The sequence below is a fragment of the Spermophilus citellus genome (genome assembly GCF_964194105.1).
Source record: "Spermophilus citellus genome assembly, chromosome: 17".
NCBI classification, from domain to species: Eukaryota; Metazoa; Chordata; class Mammalia; order Rodentia; family Sciuridae; genus Spermophilus; species Spermophilus citellus.
In genome coordinates this window covers 62,844,984-62,869,384 of record NC_138199.1, presented here as the reverse complement: position 1 = coordinate 62,869,384, position 24,401 = coordinate 62,844,984, and the positions used below count along the sequence as shown (strand labels likewise).

General features: G+C 37.0%; 1 protein-coding gene across 1 annotated transcript in view; it reads right to left on the bottom strand.

Annotated features, from left to right (window-relative positions):
* TANC2 (tetratricopeptide repeat, ankyrin repeat and coiled-coil containing 2) overlaps window positions 1–24,401 on the bottom strand; it is a 477,945-nt gene that overhangs the window by 306,002 nt on the left and 147,542 nt on the right. Inside the window, exon 5 of the mRNA XM_081272685.1 lies at window positions 16,981–17,052. Coding sequence (XP_081128811.1) covers window positions 16,981–17,052 — 72 coding nt within the window. The remainder of the gene's footprint in view (window positions 1–16,980; window positions 17,053–24,401) is intronic.

Here is a 24,401-nt window from a genome sequence, read left to right as displayed (position 1 = left end):
GAAAAGTTTACTTTGGCTCAGTTTCAGAGGTTTCAGTCCATAGTCACTTGGCCCTATTGGTCTGGACATGGTGATGCAATATGTATCGGGACAGGAGTGCATGGTGAAAGAAGCCTATTAATTTTCATGGTGATTGGAAAGCAAAGACAGGGAGATAGGAAGCTGCTGGGATCCAATTTTCCCTTCAAGAACACACCGCCCAATGACCTAACTGCCTTCCATTAGTCTCTATGTAATTCCTAGAAGTTCCACCACCTCAATATATTGCCACAGGCTAGGGACAAAGTCTTTAACATGTAGGTCTTTGGGGAACATTCAAGATCCAAACAATAGCAGAATCCTTTATAAGTCTCAGAGATTGAGGGAAATCTCACCTTTTCCTCCCTTTCACCTTCTCTTCTGCTCTAGTCTCAAGGCAAAACCATGGCAGTATCAGTACTGAGACTGTTGTGGAGACTGGGTAAGCATCCACACCTCTGAAAGAATGGAACTCCTTTTCCTAGCCTCAGGAGTTGTAACTCTAAGAGCATGAGGCATGTCCTCATTGCTGTTGCTTTCCCCCTCTGTCTTCTCATCACTTGGCCTGAATGAAGGCACTGTTGAAGGAAGTGAATAGTCAAATGGGAAAACTCAAGCCCCTATTTTCTACCTAAAGGACTAAGAAAAACAGTTCTCAGGAAATGAAGTGTTGGTGAGATTCTGATGATAAGAGAGATCAAGAAAACAATTCTATAGTATTGGGTATGAATTACTGGGCTCACCTATGAGCTATGTATGTATGAATCTGAACCTACATAGCATACTACAGGCTTTGAGAATAGAGCTGCAAGGTATGCTACTGCTCTGGTTCCAGTGAGTCACACTTTTGGGATTTATCTAAAATTGAACTGACATTTGGCCACAGACCCCACAATGAGAAGTAAAAATATATGTCTTTAAACATATCTAGTTGTTTGCCACTGACACACACACACACACACGCATACACACACACACACACACATGCACACACACAATCTAAATTATAATCCCCAAAGGCTTTAAGTGCCTTTCCATTCTCCTTAGGATTAAAAAACAAAACCAGGGGCTGGGGATGTGGCTCAAGCGGTAGCGCGCTGGCCTGGCATGCGTGCGGCCCCGGGTTTGATCCTCAGCGCCACATACCAGCAGAGATGTTGTGTCCGCCAAGAACTGAAAAAAATAAAAATAAATGTTGGGAGATTCTCTCTCTCTCTCTCTCTCTCTCTCTCTCTCTCTCTCTCTCTCTCTCTCTCCCCCCTCTCTCACAATCTCTCTTTGGAAAAAAAGAAAAAAAAAGAAAAAACAAAACCAAGGTTTCATAATCTAATGTTCAAAATTTTATGAAATTATGTAGGCTATGATCCTAAATTACTTGATCTATGAAGAAAACAGGAAAAAGTCAACTTGAAAAGGTAAAGTCAATATACACATATCAACCCCGAGATGACACAGATATTGGGTAAGAAAACTTTTAACCAACTATTATAACAATTCTTCAATAAGTCAAGGCAAATATTCTTAAAGTGAATGGAAAGACAAATTCTGAAAATTCAGTGTTCATTTTACATTTAGAACACATTATCCTTCCAGCCAGCCACATTTCAAATGTTTCATGTAGCCAATAAGTACATTTTATACCACTAAAGCTCTAGACCTATATCCAGAATAAATCCAATCAGTCTCCTGAGGTAAAGTGAAGTGTGATCCAATGAACAAAGACTAGAAATATATAAAGAGATAACGCCAACCACACCTTCATTCAACTCACTTATGAGGTCTGTGCAAAAGTAAGACAAATCTTGAAGAACAACAGTGAATTTCTATAGCTTGTTCAGGTTACAACTCCTATTATCGCTACTATTTTAGATGTGGTTTTGTAGCTGAGGTAAACTAAAACATACCTGGCACCTAGTTTGCATTTGTTGACCTAAGAATGAGACTATCAGAAGCAGTATGTGTTCAGCTACCAAGACCAGAAACACAGTTTCACTGTTTTACATTTTATCAATTCTCTGGCTCTAGGACATAGTCTAATCCCCAAAGGCTTTAAGTGCATTATGCTGGTATATCACATTGATGATATCACGCTGATTAGACTTAGAGAACAGGAAGCAGCATATAATTTAGATAACTTGATAAGGTGCTTATTGAAAAACTTTAGGGGAATCTCAGAACAGATCCTTGTTATTTGGGGGGAAAAAAACTCATCCATTGTCTACAAATAATTATTATCCTTATTAGAAAAATAGCTTTTGGCTTAGAATGATACTTAACCATGTACTGTTGTGTTACCCTGTAACCCGGGCACCCCACCATGACCTAACTATTGCTAGACAAACAAAGTAATATAGTTAGGTGTACAATGCAGCACTTCATCATTAAATGGAAACAGTATACATGAAATGAAATCAATCTTGAGCAGGTCCTAAATCACAAGCAATTTTCAAAAGCAAGTGACCCAGATGTCTATGGTTCCTACTTCTGCTATACTGCTTCTTCTCTCTTAATCTGTTTGTATGATCTCAAGGAAAATTCTCTATGGCCATTTGACTGAAGGAGGAAACAATTAAGAGTATGAAGAGAGCCCTACAGAATGGGAAAAAATCTCTGCCACCTGCTCCTCAGGACATTAATATCCATACTATATAAAGAACTAAAAAAAATTAGCACTAAAAAACCAAATAACCCAATTAATAAACGGGCAAAAGGACTAAACAGACACTTCTCAAAAGAAGAAATACAAATAGTCAATATATAAAAAAAATGTTCAACATCTCTAGAAATATGCAAATTAAAACCACACTGAGATTACATCTTACTCTAGTTAGAATACAAATAACAATAAATGTTGGTGAGGATATGAGGGAAAAGGTACACTCATACATTGTTGGTGGGACTGCAAAATTAGTGCAACCACTCTGGAAAACAGCATGGAGATTTCTCAAAAAAGTAGAAATGAAACCATCATATATGACCCAGCTATCTCACTCCTCCGTATAAAGCCAAAAGGTTTAAAATAAGCATACTACAGTGTCACAGCCACACTGTTTATAATAGCACAATTCACAATAGCCAAGCTATGGAATGAACTAGGTGCCCAGCAACAGATGAATGAATAAAGAAAATGTGGTACATATGTATAATGAAATGCTAGCCATAAAGAAGAATGACATTATGCCTTCTTCCAGCAAATGGAGGGAACTGGAGACTTATCATACTAAGTGAAATATGCCACCAGTCCCAGAAAGTCAAAGGTGAAATGTTTTTGCTGAGGGCCATTACCAAGTAGGAATGACGCATCGAAATTTCCTTGCCAGCTACCCCATGTTAATTTCGCTGTTGACCTTGCATGTGTGTTTGAGAAAGGTGACCCTGCTCAACGACCAGGGTGGATCCAGGATTAGGGTGTGTCCTGCAGTTTGAGGAAGTATCCCGCTCCTTGGGTTAAGGGCGTTCCCAGTTTAAGACCTTGGATTTTAGGGAAGTTCGATGTTGAGGATTATTGCTGCTGGAATTAGGGCGTTCCTGCTGCCTGAGCTCCCGTTGAGCAACTTTGGGAAGACAGTCTCCTGAGTAGGTGAATTGGGGAGGAGAACTGGGGAGGAGAACTGGGATTGCCCCAGAACGTGTGTGGAGGCCGGTGTGAGTTCGGGAATAAAGAATTGCTGTTTGAATCTACAAAGCTGTGTGGTGGCTCGTGATTCTGTGCCCAGCCAAGACTGCGGCATGTTTTCTCTAATAATGTAGAAGCCAATTCTAAAAAAAAGGGTGTGTAGGAGGGAGTTTGCAAAAAGATCAGTGGAGTAGACAAAGGGAAATGAAGGGAAAGGATAAAGAAAGGGATAGGGAAAGACAGTGAAATTAATCTGACACAACATTCCTATGTACATATATGAATATACAACGGTGAATCTCACCATCAAGACATTAATTTTAAAAAAAACTACCATAGCAGAAATATCAGTAGAGTAGAGGGAAGGGAATAGGGAAAGGGAAAGTATTAGGGACTAAATTAATACAAATTATATTCTATGCTTTTCTAATTTTGTCAAAATGAATCCTAATGTTATATATAACTAAAAAGAACCAATAAAAAGTAAAAATAAAAAAATTAAAACTTGGGAAAAAAGATTCATTTGATGATTACAAGGTTTTATCATGTAGACATAGTTTTTAGATAATTTAATCATGCTCTTGTATTTTTCATGTTTTTCTATTTGTCCCTAATAAAATAATTCTTACACACATACATACACACACACACACAATCACACCTTTTTAAATGATGATTCTACATGACAACCACAGTATAAACCCTATTCTAAAGGGCAGTGATAAAAGGAAATCCTCCCAGTGGCATAAATTTATCAGGGTTCATTTTCTTTGTAAGGAGACAGAGGAACTGTTGGATACTGACCCATGTTTAGTGGTCTGACTAGACATTTGAGACTTGGAAAAAACAATTCAAAAAGTGATGACAAACTGATCTGGGAGGTAAAGAATGTAGATAGACCTCTTTTAAAAAGTATAAAATATGAAATAATCTATGGCTCATGTGAATATCTGGCAAAGAGCAAATTCTACAGAAAAGGGGCTCCTTAACCCAACAGTAAGATGACCTGTTCTGAAGACTCAGCCAGTCTCTTTACAGTACATTTACTGTATTTTTGCCTTGTTTAACAACAAGATGAAGTTTATATGAGCCCAGGAACATGGATTTCTATTCATTGACATTAATCTATTGCCACTCAGCTGAAAGTCCAACTTGCCAACAGTCTACACTGACACCCCTAATAAACAGTCATGAGAAGATCAGCCAATCACTTTTCTACATGCTTCTGCCCATTAGTAATTTGCCTTTTCTAGTAAATCAACAATGGATTTATTAATTTTGATACATTACTTATCCACCATACCCACACATTTATAATTTGAAGTTTTCCAAGTTGTGTTAGCCTGCCCTCTTGTGGGAACAAGCTCTTCAATCTATCACTAGAAATAAAACATTAAATCCAACCTACTCAAATGAAACAAAACAAAAAGTGTATTGACTAATAATTTTACCCCAGGCTTTACTAATAGGTTCCTTCCTCAACTTTTGTACTCCCGCTGTTTCTGATCCTTCATTAAGATTTACAAAGCTTTGTTTGCTTGCTTGCTTGCTTGTTTGCTTGCTTGCTTGCTTGTTTTTTTGGTACCAGGGACTGAACCCAGGGACACTTAACCACTGAACCATATCCCCAATCCTTTTTATTTTTGAATTTTGATTCAGGGTCTCGCTAACTTGCTTAGAACATGAATAAATTGCTGAGGCTGGCTTTGAACTTGTGATCCTCCTGTCTCAACCTCCTGAACCACTGGGAGACATAGAGGCGTAAAGGTATGCACTAACCACACTTACCTGAGATACATAAAGTTTTTCAAAGAGGTTTTTATGATCATCTCTTATCAGAAAATTTTAAATACTTTAAATCAAAGCCCTTTAATCTGTTTAACACACCTTTCCCAACCTTTTTAGTGGTCATCCTTTTATTCCTTTTCTTTAAAAAATATGGATAATCGAGGAGTGGCTCCTACAAGACCTCTAATGTCAATTAGGCCAATTATCATAATGCTAAGTGGAATAATTAATGTGTTCTGACACAAAATGTGCTTCGGTCTGCATGTTCCAAAACTTAGGATGATTATAAATAAAGCACTTTGCAAATATAAACACTAACAGATATGAAAATAGTGTAATAAATTAAGGGTTACTTATGCTTATAGACCATTATAGAGATTTTAAGAAATTAAGAGTTTCACTATATTCTTGGAGGGATGGCATGTAATACTGTTGGGAGTAAATATAAAAACTATTAATTTGTATGTGTATATACCTTCTTGGATATGCTAGTATGAACTCAGAGAAAAGTATGGAAGAATTCAGACTGAATGCAGATGATACTGTTACTTTAGGGGAGGGGAGGAGGAATTTTTTGATACAGTGTAATTTTTGTAGTTAATTAAAATAATTGTATCTCACACTTAAAAATACAAGTACAGCCAAAATATATAAACATGTTCTAATATATCCCTAACATCCCAAGATAATAAGAAATCATTAAATAGAAGATTGATTTCAAGTTTAATTTTATGAACAGAGTGTTATAATAATAAAATAATCAGCAAGAAGTAAATTTCAGAAGAAATACAGGACTAGAAATAAAGACATTTCAAAGGGATTTACCATGTGAATTCAGATCTCTTAAGTATTATCCAATCAATAACAAACAAATTTGTACTTGAAATATCAGAATGGAAAGGTTCTAACTACATGCTACTGTGTCTGATTTAAAATTTTTGCTATAGATTAATGTAAAATTGAAAGTATTTTCCTATGAAAAATAATGTCAACTTTACAACATTATCCTGACAATTATGAGAAGACACTGTTCCATGGCATGGTACATACGTATTACTAAACATTAAGTTTATTTTCTCTTTCTTCTAAAGCAATTTATAGTGAGTCCTAATTGATTTTTTAAAATATTTTTAAATTGTAGATGGACACAATGCCTTCATTTTATTTATTTATTTATTTTTATGTGGTGCTCAAGATTGAATCCAGTGCCTCACATGTGCCAGGCAAGTGCTCTACCACTGAGCCACACCCCCAACTCCCTAATTGATTTTTTTCTTTTTCTTTTTTTTTTTTTTTTGGTGGTGGTGGTGGTGGGGATTGAACCCAGGGCCTTGTATATGTGAGGCAAGCACTCTACTAACTGAGCTATATCCCCAGCCCCGTAATTGATATTTCTTATCTGAATGGTAAACTAGTAAAACAACCAAACACTCTTGTACATACCATATGTAAGCTAAAATAAAAAATAAATATTGAGATAGTTTTTCTCATTACTGTCTATAATTAACCATAGTTGGTGCAATAAAAAAAATCTTAGGTTTGGGGATATGGCTCAGTGATAGAGCATTTGACTAGCATGCACAAGGCCCTGTGTTCAATCCCCAGTACCACCCAAAACTGTAATTTTCCTGGACTGAAGAATAATTTATATGCTTCAAGTATATAACATTTCATATCTGCTAAAATTTTATAAATTTCCAAGGAAAGTTTAAAAAATGTCATAACATAGTATTTTGAAAATTTAGTAAATTATTACTATGGATATACCAGCATGTATTAATCAAATAAAGCTGGCTATAAATAATGGGAATTGTGCAAAGCCAAATACTGCACATGTTTTTCCCAGTCTTCAGCACAAGCTGGTTTCATGGGCATTATTATACCTATATATATTATATATCAAAACCTGATGCCTGCATGATGGTCTCTTTTCAAAAGTGAATCAGGGACTGTGTTGTGGCTCAGTTGTAGAGCACTTGCCTAGCACATGTGAGGTACTGAGTTCAATCCTCAGCACCACATAAAAATAAAATAAAGGTATTGTGTCCATTTACAACTTAAAAAAAAACACTTAAAAAAAGTGAATCAGAACTGGGTTTCAACCTTTTCATGTTTGCTCATGCCTCTATTTAATATCTAGAACTAAAGAAGTTCAGTTTACATATATATGACCATTAAGGGGAAAAAATAATTTAATACATTAAATGGAGTCAAAATGACAAAAAAAAAATCTGATGAAGAAACTCAAAGATTCCTGAATTATATAACCTTTAGAGAATTATAAAGCTTCCTTCATCCTACTTAATGGAATGAAAATAAGGCACTAGTATGATTCTAGATGCAAAGACCCTAATATTAATGAACTAGATTACAAAGAAAAACAGATTCAATCAACAAATAAGACAAAATACAATCAACAATATAATCCAATTATATAATATGTTACTGACAAGTAGAAAATAACCACCTACCTTGAGGTTTTACAGTCATATATCGAGCCTCAGTTTACAAATCAATAGATGGTTGATAGTTCTGACAAATTACCTACATTCAACAAATTTCTGGCACTACTTTTTTTTCAGTTACAAAAGTAACAGAAGTGAATATTGAATCAATATTTGGCCTAGGCACATTCACATACTTTTCCAAGCACACCAAATGCTAGATATTTGTTTTATTCTTTATTTAACAAATATTGATAAATTTTTGTAATGCCAGTGTCCTAGGACTACAGTGATAAACAAGACAAGTATACCTGCTTACATGAAACTTTCCTTCCAGTAGCTGAGATGATAATAAGTAATTAAATTAATAGTTTAATTTTGGGTAGTGATAAATACTATGAAGGTTAGGGCTGGGATTTGGGATGGTCTTAGAAATTTCTTTTACTTAAGTAGAAATCTATATCCTTTTATACAAGAAAGAACTTAAGAAACATTCATAACAGGCTTGATCAAAAAGACCAGCATTTCAGTAAACTAGAAGGACATAGAATAGGGAATTAAAAAGAGGTAAATGAACTAAGATCATGGTAGGGAATAACATAAACTTTGAAATTTATTCTGAACACGATAAGAAATTAATGGGGATTTCAGCTGGGTTTGGTGGCCAATGCCTGTGATCCCAGCCAGCTTGGGAGGCTGTGGCAGAAGATCACGATTTCAAAGCCAGCCTCAGAAACTAAGCTATTCAGTGAAACTCTGTCTCCTAATAAAATATATAAAAAAAGGGGGGGGCTAGGGATGTGGCTCACTGGCCAAGTGTCCCTGGGATCAATCTCCAGTACCAAAAAAAAAAAAAAAAAAAGAAGGGAAAAAATTACTGGGGATATTGTTTTCAAATTTGGGGCCCTTTTTTATTTAAAAAGAGAAATGTAACTATCAAATGGACAATAGAATACTTGTCAGTAAGAGTGGAAATAGTAAGATAAGTCAGGATGCTATTATACTAGTAAAGGAAAGAAATGATGGTAATTTAAAATAAATAATGGTAGCTTACAAACACTAAGAGTTGTGTGGAAATGACCAAAAAAAAAAAAAAAAGTATCTTAAAAGGAACAAATCCTGAAAACACTGTACTACAAGATACAACAAAATGCCCATATATTATTTCTTCAATAAATGAGTAGAAATGTTTTCAAAAGCCATGGAAAACAAAAACACATTGCAACTGGATTGGAGAAACTATAGCCCAGAGCATGTGTAGGAAGATAATGGTGATCCTAGAATGTTTCTGGGTCTAGTTTCAGCAGTGAAGCAAGACATGCAAGGAGAAAACAACCACAGGCAGCAATCTGACTAAGTGGGGTACAAGGAGTCAGGCCCATCTCCCAATCCCACATGAATGTGATAAGCAGAACGTATCAGAGGTCTCTGCCCATAAACTGGAGCAGTGAATGTGGGTATATGTGAGTTAGAATCCATTACCTGAGAGATCAGAGGGAAAGGTGGCTGGCTAACACACAGGAGAGAAAAAACCCTCATGCCTAGAAGACACTGACCATGCACAAGACACCCTACACTCCCCTTTTATCTTTCCCTTCCAGTACTGCCCAAGGCAAGTCCATTTCACAACTGTCAGCCTATAGCTAAATGTCATAAATGTCAGAGGGGGAAATTCTTCATGACCAGAAAACCAGTGATATGAAGAATATAATAGAATAGTTTAAATGCATTTAGAATTCTAAGATTAAAATTATTTTGCTTAAAATTTTTGAAGAAACTGCTTTCCTTTTTTAAAAATTCTATTTTCAGTGCCACCGCTGAGAAGTCCAAAGTCAACTGACAAGTTTGTTTCTTTGTTTCTCCTCTCTGGAAACATGAAATCACTGTCTAGCCTCAGTAATGCCAAATTTCACACAATGTGCTCTAGTTTGTTTCTAAGCCATTTTACATGAACCTTTTCAATCAGGAAATTCACATTCTTCAGTACAAGACAATTCTCTTGAATCATTTGTTGATGATTTCTTCCCCATTTCATTTGTACTTTCTTTTGAAAACTACTATTGGTTGAATATTGAAATCCTTTAACTGATCCAATAAATTTCTTAACAATTTTTACTTCTTTCCTGTCACTTCTAACTTTTGATCTACCCTTTCAGGGATTCCTTCAACATTAATTTATTTTAATTTTTATTATTTTTTTACATGACAGTAAAATAGTATATTTTGAAATATTATACAAACATAGTATAACTTATTATCTTCCCCTCCCTTGTTGTAGTTGAATATCAATATATCAGAGAGTTTTGGTGCTTGGGGACTGGCTTATTTCACTTAGCATGATATTCTCCAGTTCTCTCCACTCACCAGCAAATGACATAATTTCATTCTTCTTTGAGTAATATTCCATCACATTTTCTTTCTCCATTCATCTGTTGAAGGGCACCTAGGTTGGTTCCATAGTTTGGCTATTGTGGATAGAGCTGGTATAAACACTGAATGGCTATGTCACTGTAGTATGTTGATTTTAAGTCCTTTGGGTATAAACCGAGGAGTGGGATAACAGGGTCAAATTATAGGTTCCACTCCAACTTTTCTGAGGAATCTCCATACTGTTTTCCACAGTGGATGCACCAATTTGCAGTCCCACCAGCAATGTATAAGTAAACTTCTTTTCTTACATCCTCACCAAATTTATTGTTGCTTGCATCCATGATAATTGCCATTCTGACTGGAATGAGATGGAATCTCAGTGTAGTTCTGATTCACATTTCTCTACTTGCTAGAGATGTTGAGCAATTTTTTCATATATTTTTGACCATTCATATTTCTTTTTTCTGTGGAGTGCCTGTTCAGTTCCTTAGCCCATTTATTGATTGGGTTACTTTGGGTTTTTTGGTGTTCAGTTTTTTGAGTTCTTTGTTTTTATCCTGGAGATTAATGCTCTGTCTGAAGTGGTGGTGGTGGTAGAAATTTTTAATACTTCTATGGAGCTTTGATTTCTGCCATCATAATTTTAATATCTAAGAGTTATTTTAAGCAGACAAATGTCATTCTTTTGTATTTCCTCCTTGTTTCATGGCTGCATTATCTTGTATATCTTTTTTTCTTCATTAGAGTCCCACAAAAGACTTTTTCAATCTCCTGTCTAGAAGATAAAGTCCTGAACTGTCAGTATTCTGAGCCCAGTAGGATAAAGATAGGAGGAAATTAACTGGGATCCAATTCTCCTGTTTTTACCATAGGACTCCTTCTCTAGGTTGTGTTTGGTGTCTCCCAGTCTAGGGAGCCTGGTTTCTTTCATTTCCAAAGAATAAATTCTAGGCTTTGCTAAGGTTAGACGTGGGGAATTGGGCACTTGCCCAGCTGACTGGTTAGCTAGGTCTTGGGAGAGGATTCCTCGACTGACTTTTAAACAATCCTCCTTTCACCTCTATTTCCACATACTATCAGTCTTGAGCTTTTTGAGACTTCTAGAGGGTAATTTAGGGTGTTTGGGTTTTTTTTTTTTACTGATTTTTTTTTTTTTTGCTGCTATGAATTTAGAGTTCAGTTTCATATTATTAATATACTCTCCATGTTTCTAAAATTATGTGGACGTTGTCTATTCTCCAATCCCCCTTTACTGATCTTTCAATGAATTTCTAAAATGAGCAAAACTCGAAGTATAGACTTACCCATGTTTTGCTCCCGATAATACCTGTTTTTCATGTAAGTCATTATAAATGGTTCTTTTTAAATTTCTTTTGAATAAAGAGATATTGTAAAGAAAATCTCTAAGAGTGTAAAGAAAATTGCTTTACTACCAGTTAATTCTTATGATTGAATTCCTGGTTACTTGGAATTAATAGATTAGGTAGTTTGTACTTTGGATCACAGAAATCAGTTTTTATTGTTTGAAGTTCATCTTTGTTATTAAAATTCAGTTTTATATATTGATTTGAAAAATACTTAACTGACAAATCTCAGAGAGAATGAGATCACTTAATTTCACATATCTGTGACATTTCATAAGTTAAGGCATTAATAATAATAAATACTATAATCTTTTGTATTAATTTTATTTTATGCTTCTACATATATGATCTCATTTTTTCTAATTTTCTTTTATATTTAAATAAATTTATAGGGAGAAGTGAAAAAGTTAAAAATTTCCTGACATTAATACTATATGCATTATATTAAGATATATTAATTGACTTTGAGATGGCCGCCGACGAGGAAGCAGCGATTTCAATGTCTCCACATTAACGGGATCAGAGAGACCCTTTGGAACAGTGGCAGTCTACCTACTGAGGAACTTCTAGCAAAATTCCGTGAAGAGGGGTCCTGCCGGGAATTGGTAGGTTTATTAGAAGTGTCAGTTTGTGGCCGCCGGGACTCGGGGCCCGGGGACTGCGGTACTTGCCGGAGAGGGGCTGTCGCCTCCCCGGCCCCGGGCGCCGCTGGAGCCGCGAGCTGGAGAGACACGGAGTGGGCTGTGGTACGGCTAGTAGCCGGGAACGCCGGGGGCGGAGAGAGCGACTGGGGCAGCGCTGGCTGTGGAGGCCGCGGCGGAGAGAGGCGCGGGAGCCCGAGGCTGAGACACACCGGAGGGAGCAGAGCGAGCGCCCCGCCATCATCCCGAAATAGCGAGAAGAGGAAGATGGCGGCAGGAAATAAGTAAGCCCCTCCGCGCTCCGCGCCGCTGCGTCTGAAAAGCTGAGACAGACAGCTGCGACTCAGCATTAATCCATCCGGCTGAGGCGGCTGGTCAGCCCTTCCCATCCTACGGAGGTGGATGCCTGCCGGGCCTTCGTGGGTAGTGGCCGAAGGTTCCAGGCGGGGTTTGGGAGAGACAGTGGGGACCCGCCCGTTGCATTGGTCGCCCGGCAGGGGGAGGCGAACTATCGCCGTTTGCGGGGGACACCACTGTGGCGGAGGGCTGGCGTCGGAGGACTGCGGCGGAGGAGATAACTTCATTGAAGCCTGCTGCTACAGGTGTGTGGTCCCCTGGCTTTCCCTCTCCACGCATTGGGGAAAACTTAAGGGCCCCTCCCAGCTCTCCCGTGAGTGCTACAGCCAGCCCGAGGGAGTCAAAGGTGGTGCGGCACCCGTGGTGCGGGACTGCCGCTCCCGCCAGGGCTGACTGCTGAGGTCTCTTGCACCAGCTACGGGGGAGTGGCTACCGGAGGGCAAGTAAAATTCGCTGAGGATTCTCAGCCCCAAGCTCTACAAACTTAGGGTCTGAGGGAATGGCAATCTGGAGGAGTGAGCACAGTCGTTCATGAAAACAGGGCTCCCAGGAGCAGCAGACCTGGCCTGTAGCCAGTATTGTGGTGAGAGGGGCCTGGCTAGAGGAAAAGTGGAAGTGATTGGACACAAGAGGAGGCCCTAGGCACTCAGGATTGGAGACTCGCCCAGTCTGGGAGGAGCTGCTGCACAGTGATTGGTTCCCGCGTACTGACAGGAGAGACTTGACCTGGTGGGCACAGCGCCACCTAGTGGAAGAGAAGTTAATCAAACTCTAAGACGGCATTTATTAGTTTTTTTTTCTTCTTCTTTCTCTTCTAATTTTAATTTTTTTAATTATTATTATTATTATTTTTTTTAATTTTTTCTTTTTTTAGTTCCTATTTCTTTCTTCTTTTGTCTTTTCATTTTTCTTATCCCCCCTTCCTTGAATTCTACCTGCCTACTCTCATTCTCTTTAGTGACTTCTTCCCTTCCCTTCTAATACCTTTCCTCCCAAGCATCAAATAAATTTATAGGAGTAAACAGTAACTCAGCAGTCAAACAGAACAAGAAGTAACATGAGCAGCATCAAAAAGCAAGGAAGAAAAGGACTACAAACAATGCAGGGCAGCCTCAAAAAAAATAAAATACTTGGGAATCAACCTAACAAAAGAGGTGAAAGATTTATACAATGAAAACTACAGAACCCTAAAGAGAGAAGTAGAAGAAGATCTTAGAAGATGGAAAAATATACCCTGTTCATGGATAGGCAGAACTAACATCATAAAAATGGCGATATTACCAAAAGTTCTCTACAGGTTTAATGCGATGCCAATCAAAATCCCAACGGCATTTCTTGTAGAAATAGATAAAGCAATCATGAAATTCATATGGAAAAATAAAAGACCCAGAATAGCAAAAGCAATTCTAAGCAGGAAGTGTGAATCAGGCGGTATAGCGATACCAGATTTCAAACTATATTACAGAGCAATAGTGACAAAAACAGCATGGTACTGGTACCAAAACAGGCGGGTGGACCAATGGTATAGAATAGAGGACACAGAGACTAATCCACAAAGTTACAACTATCCTATATTTGATAAAGGGGCTAAAAGCATGCAATGGAGGAAGGATAGCATCTTCAACAAATGGTGTTGGGAAAACTGGAAATCCATTTGCATCAAAATGAAACTGAATCCCTTTCTCTCGCCATGCACAAAAGTTAACTCAAAATGGATCAAGGAGCTTGATATCAAACCAGAGACACTGTGTCTGATAGAAGAAAAAGTTGGCTCTGATCTACAGATTGTGGGGTCGGGCTCCAAATTCCTTAATAGGACACCCATAGCACAAGAGTTAACAACAAGAATCAACAAATGGGACTTAATTAAACTTAAAAGTTTTTTCTCAGCAAGAGAAACAATAAGAGAGGTAAATAGGGAGCCTACATCCTGGGAACAAATTTTTACCCCCCACACCTCCGATAGAGCCCTAATATCCAGAGTATACAAAGAACTCAAAAAATTAGACAATAAGATAACAAATAACCCAATTAACAAATGGGCCAAGGACCTGAACAGACACTTCTCAGAGGAGGACATACAATCAATCAACAAGTATATGAAAAAATGATCACCATCTCTAGCAGTCAGAGAAATGCAAATCAAAACCACCCTAAGATACCATCTCACTCCAGTAAGATTGGCAGCCACTATGAAGTAAAAAAACAAGAAGTGCTGGCGAGTATGTGGAGAAAAGGGTACACTTGTACATTGCTGGTGGGACTGCAAATTGGTGCGGCCAATTTGGAAAGCAGTTTGGAGATTCCTGGGAAAGATGGGAATGGAACCACCATTTGACCCTGCTATTGCCCTTCTCGGACTATTCCCTGAAGACCTTAAAAGAGCATGCTACAGGGATACTGCCACATTGATGTTCATAGCAGCACAATTCACAATTGCTAGACTGTGGAACCAACCCAGATGCCCTTCAATAGATGAATGGATAAAAAAAATGTGGCATCTATACACAATGGAGTACTATGCAGCAATAAAAAATGACAAAATCATAGAATTTGCAAGGAAATGGACGGTACTAGAGCAGATTATGCTTAGTGAAGCTAGCCAATCCCTAAAAAACAAATACCAAATGTCTTCTTTGATATAATGAGAGCAACTATGAACAGAGCAGGGAGGAAGAGCAGGAAGAAAATATTAACATTAAACAGAGACATGAGATGGGAGGGAAAGGGAGAGAAAAGGGAAATTGCATGGAAATGAAGGGAGACCCTCATTTCTATACAAAATTACATATAAGAGGTTGTGAGGGGAATGGGAAAATAAACAAGGAGAGAAATGAATTACAGTAGATGGGGTAGAGAGAGAAAATGGGAGGGGAGGGGAGGGGAGGGGGGATAGTAGGGGATAGGAAAGGTAGCAGAATACAACAATTACTAATAGGGCATTATGTAAAATTGTGGATGTGTAACCGAAGTGATTCTGCAATCTGCATTTGGGGTAAAATTGGGGGTTCATAACCCACTTCAATCTAATGTATGAAGTATGATATGTCAAGAGCTTTGTAAAGTTGTGAACAACCAATAAAAAAAATAAATAAAATAAAAATAAAAAAAGATATATTAATTATATGCTTATATTAATATCTTAATATAATGCATAATCTTATTTATGATTAAGTGCTATTATAAGTTAAAATCTCTAAAGCAACCTAAATATGTTATTTCTCTTTTTATTTTTTAAGAAATAATTTAATAGTACAGCTCTAAAAAGAGTAAGGTTTGAGAAAAAGGGGAACAGGATTATGGAATAAATGAACAGAGTTTTTATAGGGCTAAAACAGTGCATATTTATAAATTTAAGCTTTAATTTATTGTATTTTAGCTGAAAGATTCTCTGAAAACCAAACTTGGTAAATTATGGCCTAATAGTCTGTAGTTTATTCATCAGTTTGTGTTCTCAATTCTTATTCTCTCTCTCTCTCTCTCTTTTTTTTTTTTTTGGTACCAGGGATTGAACTCAGGGGCACTCGACCACTGAGCCACATCCCCAGCCCTATTTTGTATTTTATTTAGAGACAGGGTCTCTCTGATTTGCTTAATGCCTTGCCATTGCTGAGGCTGGCTTTGAGCTCATGGTCCTCCTGCTTCAGCCTCCAAAGCCGCTGGGACTACAGGCATGTGTCACTGCTCCTGGCTCAATTCTTATTCTCTTCAGAGATCAATTCATTCATTTAACAACATTTATTTAGTGACTACTATATTTCAGATATTTTTTTCTTGACACTGAGGATACAGCAATAAACAAAACAGACAAAAGCTGTGTTATCATGGAACATTTATTTTGAACATAAAATTGAACAGTAAATATGAAGATGATAATTACTGTGAAGAAAAAGGAATATAGGAAGGGATAGTCATGCTATTTTAAATATGTTATTTGGGATAGTCCAATTATCACTTCAAAAAATTAATCAAAAGCCTACAATAAAAAATTTTAGTTAAAAAAGGAAAAAAAGTAGGAAGAGCCTAAAATAATACAATAATTTTGCCATTTCTTCTGAGAGATCTAGGACAACAAATATTATATTGATGAAATTTTAAAAAACAGAGTGTGATCATACTCCTATAAATGATATTGTGCAAAATTTATTTTTGGCTACACTTCAGAAATGATATTGAGACATACACTGCTATGTTCCAAAATCATTTTAAAATGACCAGAGACCATTTTTAATTTTCTTATAATTTGAATAAAGTACATCATACAGAAATTTTAGATTGTATCATTTAAATCCTAAATGCAAAATGAGAATAACCAGACTACATTCAGTAAAAATCCCAATCTCCAAATTAAGCATTAGAAAGGAAGAGCTGGCAAAATTTACCTTGCCCAGAGCGGCTTTGGCGAGAATCTACACTTGACTGTCTTCGATCCTGTGGTTCTTCGCTCCCTCCATCTGCATAAGATTAGGGTGAAAAAAAAAAGAGCATAAATAAATGGAAACTGAAACTGATATAAAATCGTCCCTGAAGCCATCTACATCTAAAAATCTACTAAATCTATCATTTCCTTTCATATGATCCGGATCATTAAAATATTTGAAGATTTGTGTTCCATATAAAAAATGGTTCTTACTGTTGTTCTTATAGAGGTGGTTTACATTCCAGTCTAAAAGTCTAAGGGAAGTGTCAGATTTTCCCCCTCTACCGTATGTATACATTCTATTCTGCATATAATGCAGTAATTTTATCAACTCTGAAGTTTATTCACAGAACTTCAGTTTAGCAATCTTTAATGAGTGGCTGCTATTTATTTGTCATAAGTATGTAAAATAACACTATCTAAAGACTGTATTTCTACTGTAAGAAAATTACCTTTATATGCTTTAGAAAATGTAAAATAAATAAATCTATGAAATATGATTGAGATAAAAATCAAATTTTGAGTTTGCTTTTGCCATGATTTTTAAATTATATGAAAATAATCCATTTCCTTATATAAATCTTCATTTTTCAAGAAATAAGTACTAGAACTAGAATTTATAAAAAGCTATAACAAACGAGTTTAATAATTTCCTCAATTTTATTATATAGAAACAAACATCACTCATCTAAATAAAGTTGTCAGAGTAAAACAAATCAATAGATTGACAATGTCATAAAGTATATCTAAGATGGGTATCCCACCAGCCAAGCCCGCACTGACCCTGGGCTGAGTTCGGGATTGCAGAGGGGGAAGGAAGCGGTACAGCCCCATCCCCCACAAGGGACACTCCACTAAGGCAACCAGCGGCCACCATCTTGGAGAGCTGAAGTATCCACCGCCACTCTCCGACAGATTGCAACAACAAAACAGGAGAAACCAAGACTAGCAGGAGAAACCAGGAGACTAGAGGCAAGGCCCTCGCGACTGGGCAGCTGTAAACTGCAGGCCCGCCGGCGACAGTTCACCCACTGCCCGCGTAACTGGGCGGAAGGAGAACGCCCACCCGCTGGCTACTGATCACCTGCCCGCGGCCTGTGATACTGGGTGGCTGGAGACTGCCCGCCTGCCGTGACCGGGAGCTGAAACCAAACAGAGACAGTCCAGTCACACCCCCCCATTAGGGCACCCCGGCAAGGAGACTGGGGCCCGTCATAGCAGAGTAGTGTCGTCACTGGAGTTTGGACGTCGGAATTCCTTCCCAGCGGAATCCACGTTAGCAGGCATAGTTTAACAACACAAAGGAGAGACATCAGAGTAACACAGAAACAAAACAAATCTATAGAAGAGAGCAGAAACACGACAATCAAAAAGAGCTGGAAAGTAACGTGGACAACATGAGAAAACAAGGGAAAAAAGGATTACAAACAATGCAAGACAACTCAATTCTACAGGAGGACATAGAAACATCAGAAACAGGGATAGGGAAAGAACTCAAGGCATACCTAACTCTAATGGAAAGGAATATTAGAGAAGACATGAGACAGCAAGTCCAAGAAATAAAAGTATATTTTGAAAATGAATTAAACAAACAAATTCAAATGGCAAAGAACGAGCTCTACCAGGAGATAGAGATCTTAAAAAAAAATCAAACAATAATCCTAGAATTGAAAGAAACTATAAACCAAATTAAAAACTCAAACGAGAATATTACAAATAGACTTGATCAAGTAGAAGTCAGAACATCAGATAATGAAGACAAGGTTTATCAACTTGAAAAGAATATAGTCAAAACAGAAAAGATGCTTAAATCCCACGAGCAATCTATTCAAGAGATATGGGATGTCATAAAAAAACCAAATCTGAGAGTCATAGGGATAGAAGAAGGCACAGAGATTCAAACCAAAGGAATGGACAGCATATTAAATGAAATAGTTCTAGAAAACTTCCCAGAGATGAAAGATGGAATGGATTGCCAAATCCTGGAAGCCTACAGGACCCCAAACATTCAAAACCATAATAGACCAACTCCAAGACATATAATTATGAAGAGAGCCACCATACAGAAGAAGGAGAGAATACTAAAAGCTACGAGAGAAAAGAGGCAGATTACATTCAGGGGTAAACCAATTAGGTTAACGACCGATTTCTTATCACAAACTTTGAAAGCGAGAAGATCCTGGAATAATGTATTTCAAACGCTGAAAAATAATGGATTCCAACCAAGAATACTATATCCAGCAAAATTGAGCTTCAAATTTGACAATGAAATTAAAATATTTCACGATAAACAAAAGCTAAAAGAATTTGCAGCAAGAAAACCAGCTCTGCAAAGCATTTTGAACAAAACACTACAAGAAGAGGAATTGAAAAATAGTGCCCAAAACTAACAGCAGGAGGTATCTCAGTAAAGGGGGAGGAAAATAACCAAAAAGCAAAACTAGCCAAACTAAAATAAATAAAGAAAGAAGCATGACTGGAAGTACAAATCATATCTCAATTGTAACCTTAAATGTTAATGGCCTAAACTCACCAATCAAGAGACATAGGCTAGTAACCTGGATCAAAAAAACAAATCCAACAATATGCTGCCTTCAGGAGACTCATATGATAGGAAAAGACATACACAGGCTGAAGGTAAAAGGTTGGGAAAAATCATACCACTCAGATGGCCCTCGGAAGCAAGCAGGAGTGGCCATACTCATATCGAATAAAATCAACTTCAAACCTAAGTTAATCAAGAAGGATAAAGAAGGTCACTATATACTGTTAAAAGGAACCATCCACCAACAAGACATAACAATCATCAATTTGTATGCACCAAACAATGGAGCTGCAACGTTCATAAAACAAACTCTCCTCAAGTTCAAGAGTCAAATAGACCACAACACGATAATTATGGGTGACTTCAACACACCGCTCTCGCCATTAGACAGATCCTCTAGACAAAAGCTGAATAAAGAAACTATAGAACTCAACAGCACAATCAATAACCTAGACTTAACCGACATATATAGAATATATCAACCATCATCAAGTGGATACACGTTCTTCTCAGCAGCACATGGATGCTACTCAAAGACAGACCATATATTATGCCATAAGGCAACTCTTAGTAAATATAAAGGCGTGGAGATAATACCATGCACCAAATCTGATCATAATGGAATGAAATTGGAAATCAATGATAAAAGAAGGAAGGAAAAATCCTACATCACATGGAAAATGAACAATATGTTATTGAATGATCAATGGGTTATAGAAGACATAAAGGAGGAGATGAAAAAATTCTTAGAATCAAATGATAACACAGACACAACATACCGGAATCTATGGGACACAATGAAAGCAGTTTTAAGAGGGAAATTCATTTCTTGGTGTTCTTTCCTCAAAAAAGAAAAAACCAACAAATAAATGAACTCATGCAACACCTCAAAAACCTAGAAAAGGAAGAGCAAAACAACAGCAAATGTAGTAGAAGACAAGAAATAATTAAAATTAGAGCAGAAATCAACGAAATTGAAACAAAAGAAACCATTGAAAAAATTGATAAAACTAAAAGTTGGTTCTTTGAAAAAATAAATAAGATAGACAAGCCCTTAGCCATGCTAACGAAAAGAAGAAGAGAGCGAGCTCAAATTACTAACATACGGGATGAAAAAGGCAATATCACAACAGACACTACAGAAATACAGAAGATAATTAGAAAGTATTTTGAAACCCTATATTCCAATAAAATAGTAGATAATGAAGATATCGATAAATTTCTTAAGGCATATGATTTGCCCAGATTGAGACAGGAAGACACACACTATTTAAACAGACCAATAACAAAAGAAGAAATAGAAGAAGCCATCAAAAGACTACCAACCAAGAAAAGCCCTGGACCGGATGGGTATACAGCGGAGTTCTACAAAACCTTCAAAGAAGAATTAATACCAATACTTTTCAAGCTATTTCAAGAAATAGAAAAAGAAGGAGCTCTTCCAAATTCATTCTATGAGGCCAACATCACTTTGATCCCAAAACCAGACAAAGATACTTCAAAGAAAGAAAACTACAGACCAATATCTCTAATGAACTTGGATGCAAAAATTCTCAATAAAATTCTGGCGAATCGAATACAAAAACATATCAGAAAACTTGTGCACCATGATCAAGTAGGATTCATTCCTGGGATGCAAGGCTGGTTCAATATACGGAACTCAATAAATGCTATTCACCACATCAATAGACTGAAAGACAAGAACCACATGATCATCTCGATGGATGCAGAAAAAGCATTTGACAAAGTACAGCATCCCTTTATGTTCAAAACACTAGAAAAACTAGGGATAACAGGAACTTACCTCAACACTGTAAAAGCTATATATGCTAAACCTCAGGCTAGCATCATCCTAAACGGAGAAAAACTGAAGGCATTTCCTCTAAAATCTGGAACAAGACAGGGATGCCTTCTATCACCACTTCTATTCAATTTAGTTCTCGAAGTACTAGCCAGAGCAATTAGACAAACAAAAGAAATTAAAGGCATAAAAATAGGAAAAGAAGAAATTAAACTACCGCTATTTGCGGATGACATGATAATATACTTAACAGACCCAAAACAGTCTACAAAGAAGCTGCTAGAGTTAATAAATGAATTCAGCAAAGTGGCAGGATATAAAATCAACACGCATAAATCAAAGGCATTCCTGTATATCAGCAACAAAACCTCTGAAATGGAAATAAGGAAAACCACTCCATTCACAATATCCTCAAAGAAAATAAGATACTTGGGAATCAACCTAACAAAAGAGGTGAAAGATTTATACAATGAAAACTACAGAACCCTAAAGAGAGAGATAGAAGAAGATCTCAGAAGATGGAAAAATGTACCCTGTTCATGGATAGGCAGAACTAACATCATCAAAATGGCGATATTACCCAAAGTTCTCTACAGGTTTAATGCGATGCCAATCAAAATCCCAAAGGCATTTCTTGTAGAAATAGATAAAGCAATCATGAAATTCATATGGAAAAACAAAAGACCCAGAATAGCAAAAGCAATTCTAAGCAGGAAGTGTGAATCTGGAGGTATAGCGATACCAGAGGTCAAACTGTACTACAAAGCAATAGTAACAAAAACAGCATGGTACTGGTACCAAAACAGGCAGGTGGACCAATGGTACAGAATAGAAGACACAGAGACTAATCCACAAAGTTACAACTATCTTATATTTGATAAAGGGGCTAAAAGCATGCAATGGAGGAAGGATAGCATCTTCAACAAATGGTGCTGGGAAAATTGGAAATCCATATGCAACAAAATGAAATTGAATCCCTTTCTCTCGCCATCCACAAAAATTAATTCCAAATAGATCAGGGAGCTGATATCAAATCAGAGACACTGCGTCTGATAGAAGAAAAAGTTGGCTACAATCTACATATTGTGGGGTCGGGCTCCAAATTCCTTAATAGGACACCCATAGCACAAGAATTAACAACAAGAATAAACAAATGGGACTTACTTAAACTAAAAAGTTTTTTCTCAGCAAGAGAAACAATAAAAGAGGTAAATAGAGATCCTACATCCTGGGAACAAATTTTTACCCCCCACACCTCCGATAGAGCCCTAATATCCAGAATGTACAAAGAACTCAAAAAATTAAACAATAAGATAACAAATAACCCAATTAACAAATGGGCCAAGGACCTGAACAGACACTTCTCAGAGGAGGACATACAATCAATCAACAAGTACATGAAAAAATGCTCACCATCTCTAGCAATCAGAGAAATGCAAATCAAAACCACCCTAAGATACCATCTCACTCCAGTAAAGATTGGCAGCCATTATGAAGTCAAACAACAATAAGTGTTGGCGGGGATGTGGGGAAAAGGGTACACTTGTACACTGCTGGTGGGGCTGCAAAATGGTGAGGCCAATTTGGAAAGCAGTATGGAGATTCCTGGGAAAGCTGGGAATCGATCCACCATTTGACCCAGCTATCGCACTTCTCGGACTATTCCCTGAGGACCTTAAAAAAGCGCTCTATAGGGATACGGCTGCATCAATGATTATAGCAGCACAATTCACAATAGCTAGACTGTGGAACCAATCTAGATGCCCCTCAATAGATGAATGGATAAAAAAAATGTGGCATCTATACACAATGGAGTATTATGCAGCACTAAGAAATGACAAAATCATAGAATTTGCAGGGAAATGGATGGCATTAGAGCAGATTATGCTAAGCGAAGCTAGCCAAGCCCTAAAAAACAAATGCTAAATGTCTGCTTTGTTATAAAGAGAACAACTAAGAACAGAACAGGAAGGAAGAACATGAGGAAAAGACTACAGTAGACAAAGACGAATGGGGGGAGAGAAACGGAGAGAGAAGGGAAAGCACATGGAAATAGTAGGAGACCTTCAATGATACATAGAATTATAAGAGGTTATGAGGGGCAAGGGGGAGGGAAAAAAAAGGGAGAGAATTGAACAACAGCAGGGGAGGTAGAGAGGGAAGATGGGAGGGGCGGGGAGGGGGGATAGTAGGGGATAGGAAAGGTAGCAGAATACAACAGTCACTAATATGGCATTATGTAAAAATGTGAATATGTAACAGATGTGATTCTGCAATCTGTATTTGGGGTGAAAATAGGAGTTCAAAACACAATTTGAGTCAAATGTATGAAAGATGACATATCATGAGCTATGTAATGCTTTAAATAATCAATAAAAAAAGAAGATTAAAAAAAAGTATATCTAAGATAAAAAAATTGAGACTAAATGCCGAAGCTAAAATTTTAGCATAGTAATTTTTTATTTCTATTTTTTAATATTTGTTTTAGTTGTCAATGGACCTTTATTTAATTTATTTATATGTGGTGCTGAGAATCAAACCTAGTGCCTCACACATGCTAGGCCACTGAGCCATGACCCCAGCCACAGCATAGTGATTTGAATGCCTATAAATTTCTTTTTACTTTAGTCTAGTTTAGAATGTATTAAAGATTCAACAATCTCCTTTATTCTTTATATTATACAACAAATTTTCTTATTTTTAACTTAATTGAAAAAAGTAGTAGCTACAGACAGGGTTTACAAGGACATCCTTTCCCTGCCTCTACTTACACTACTCTACTATTTTGTCACAGAGCTAATGTATCTTCATTATCTTTTTAAAACACACAGTCCATTTTAAAATTCATTATTTATATAAAGTTACTTTTTAAGAATACTTATTAGATGTAAGGTTTAGCAATAATCAACACATATATAAAATATATTTATCAAGTATTTTTTATTTTGCAGAGAGCTTATCTAGCAAGAATAGCATCAGTCAATTGATTCTAAAAACAAAAGATAGTACATAATGAGCCAAAAATATTTACATCTGA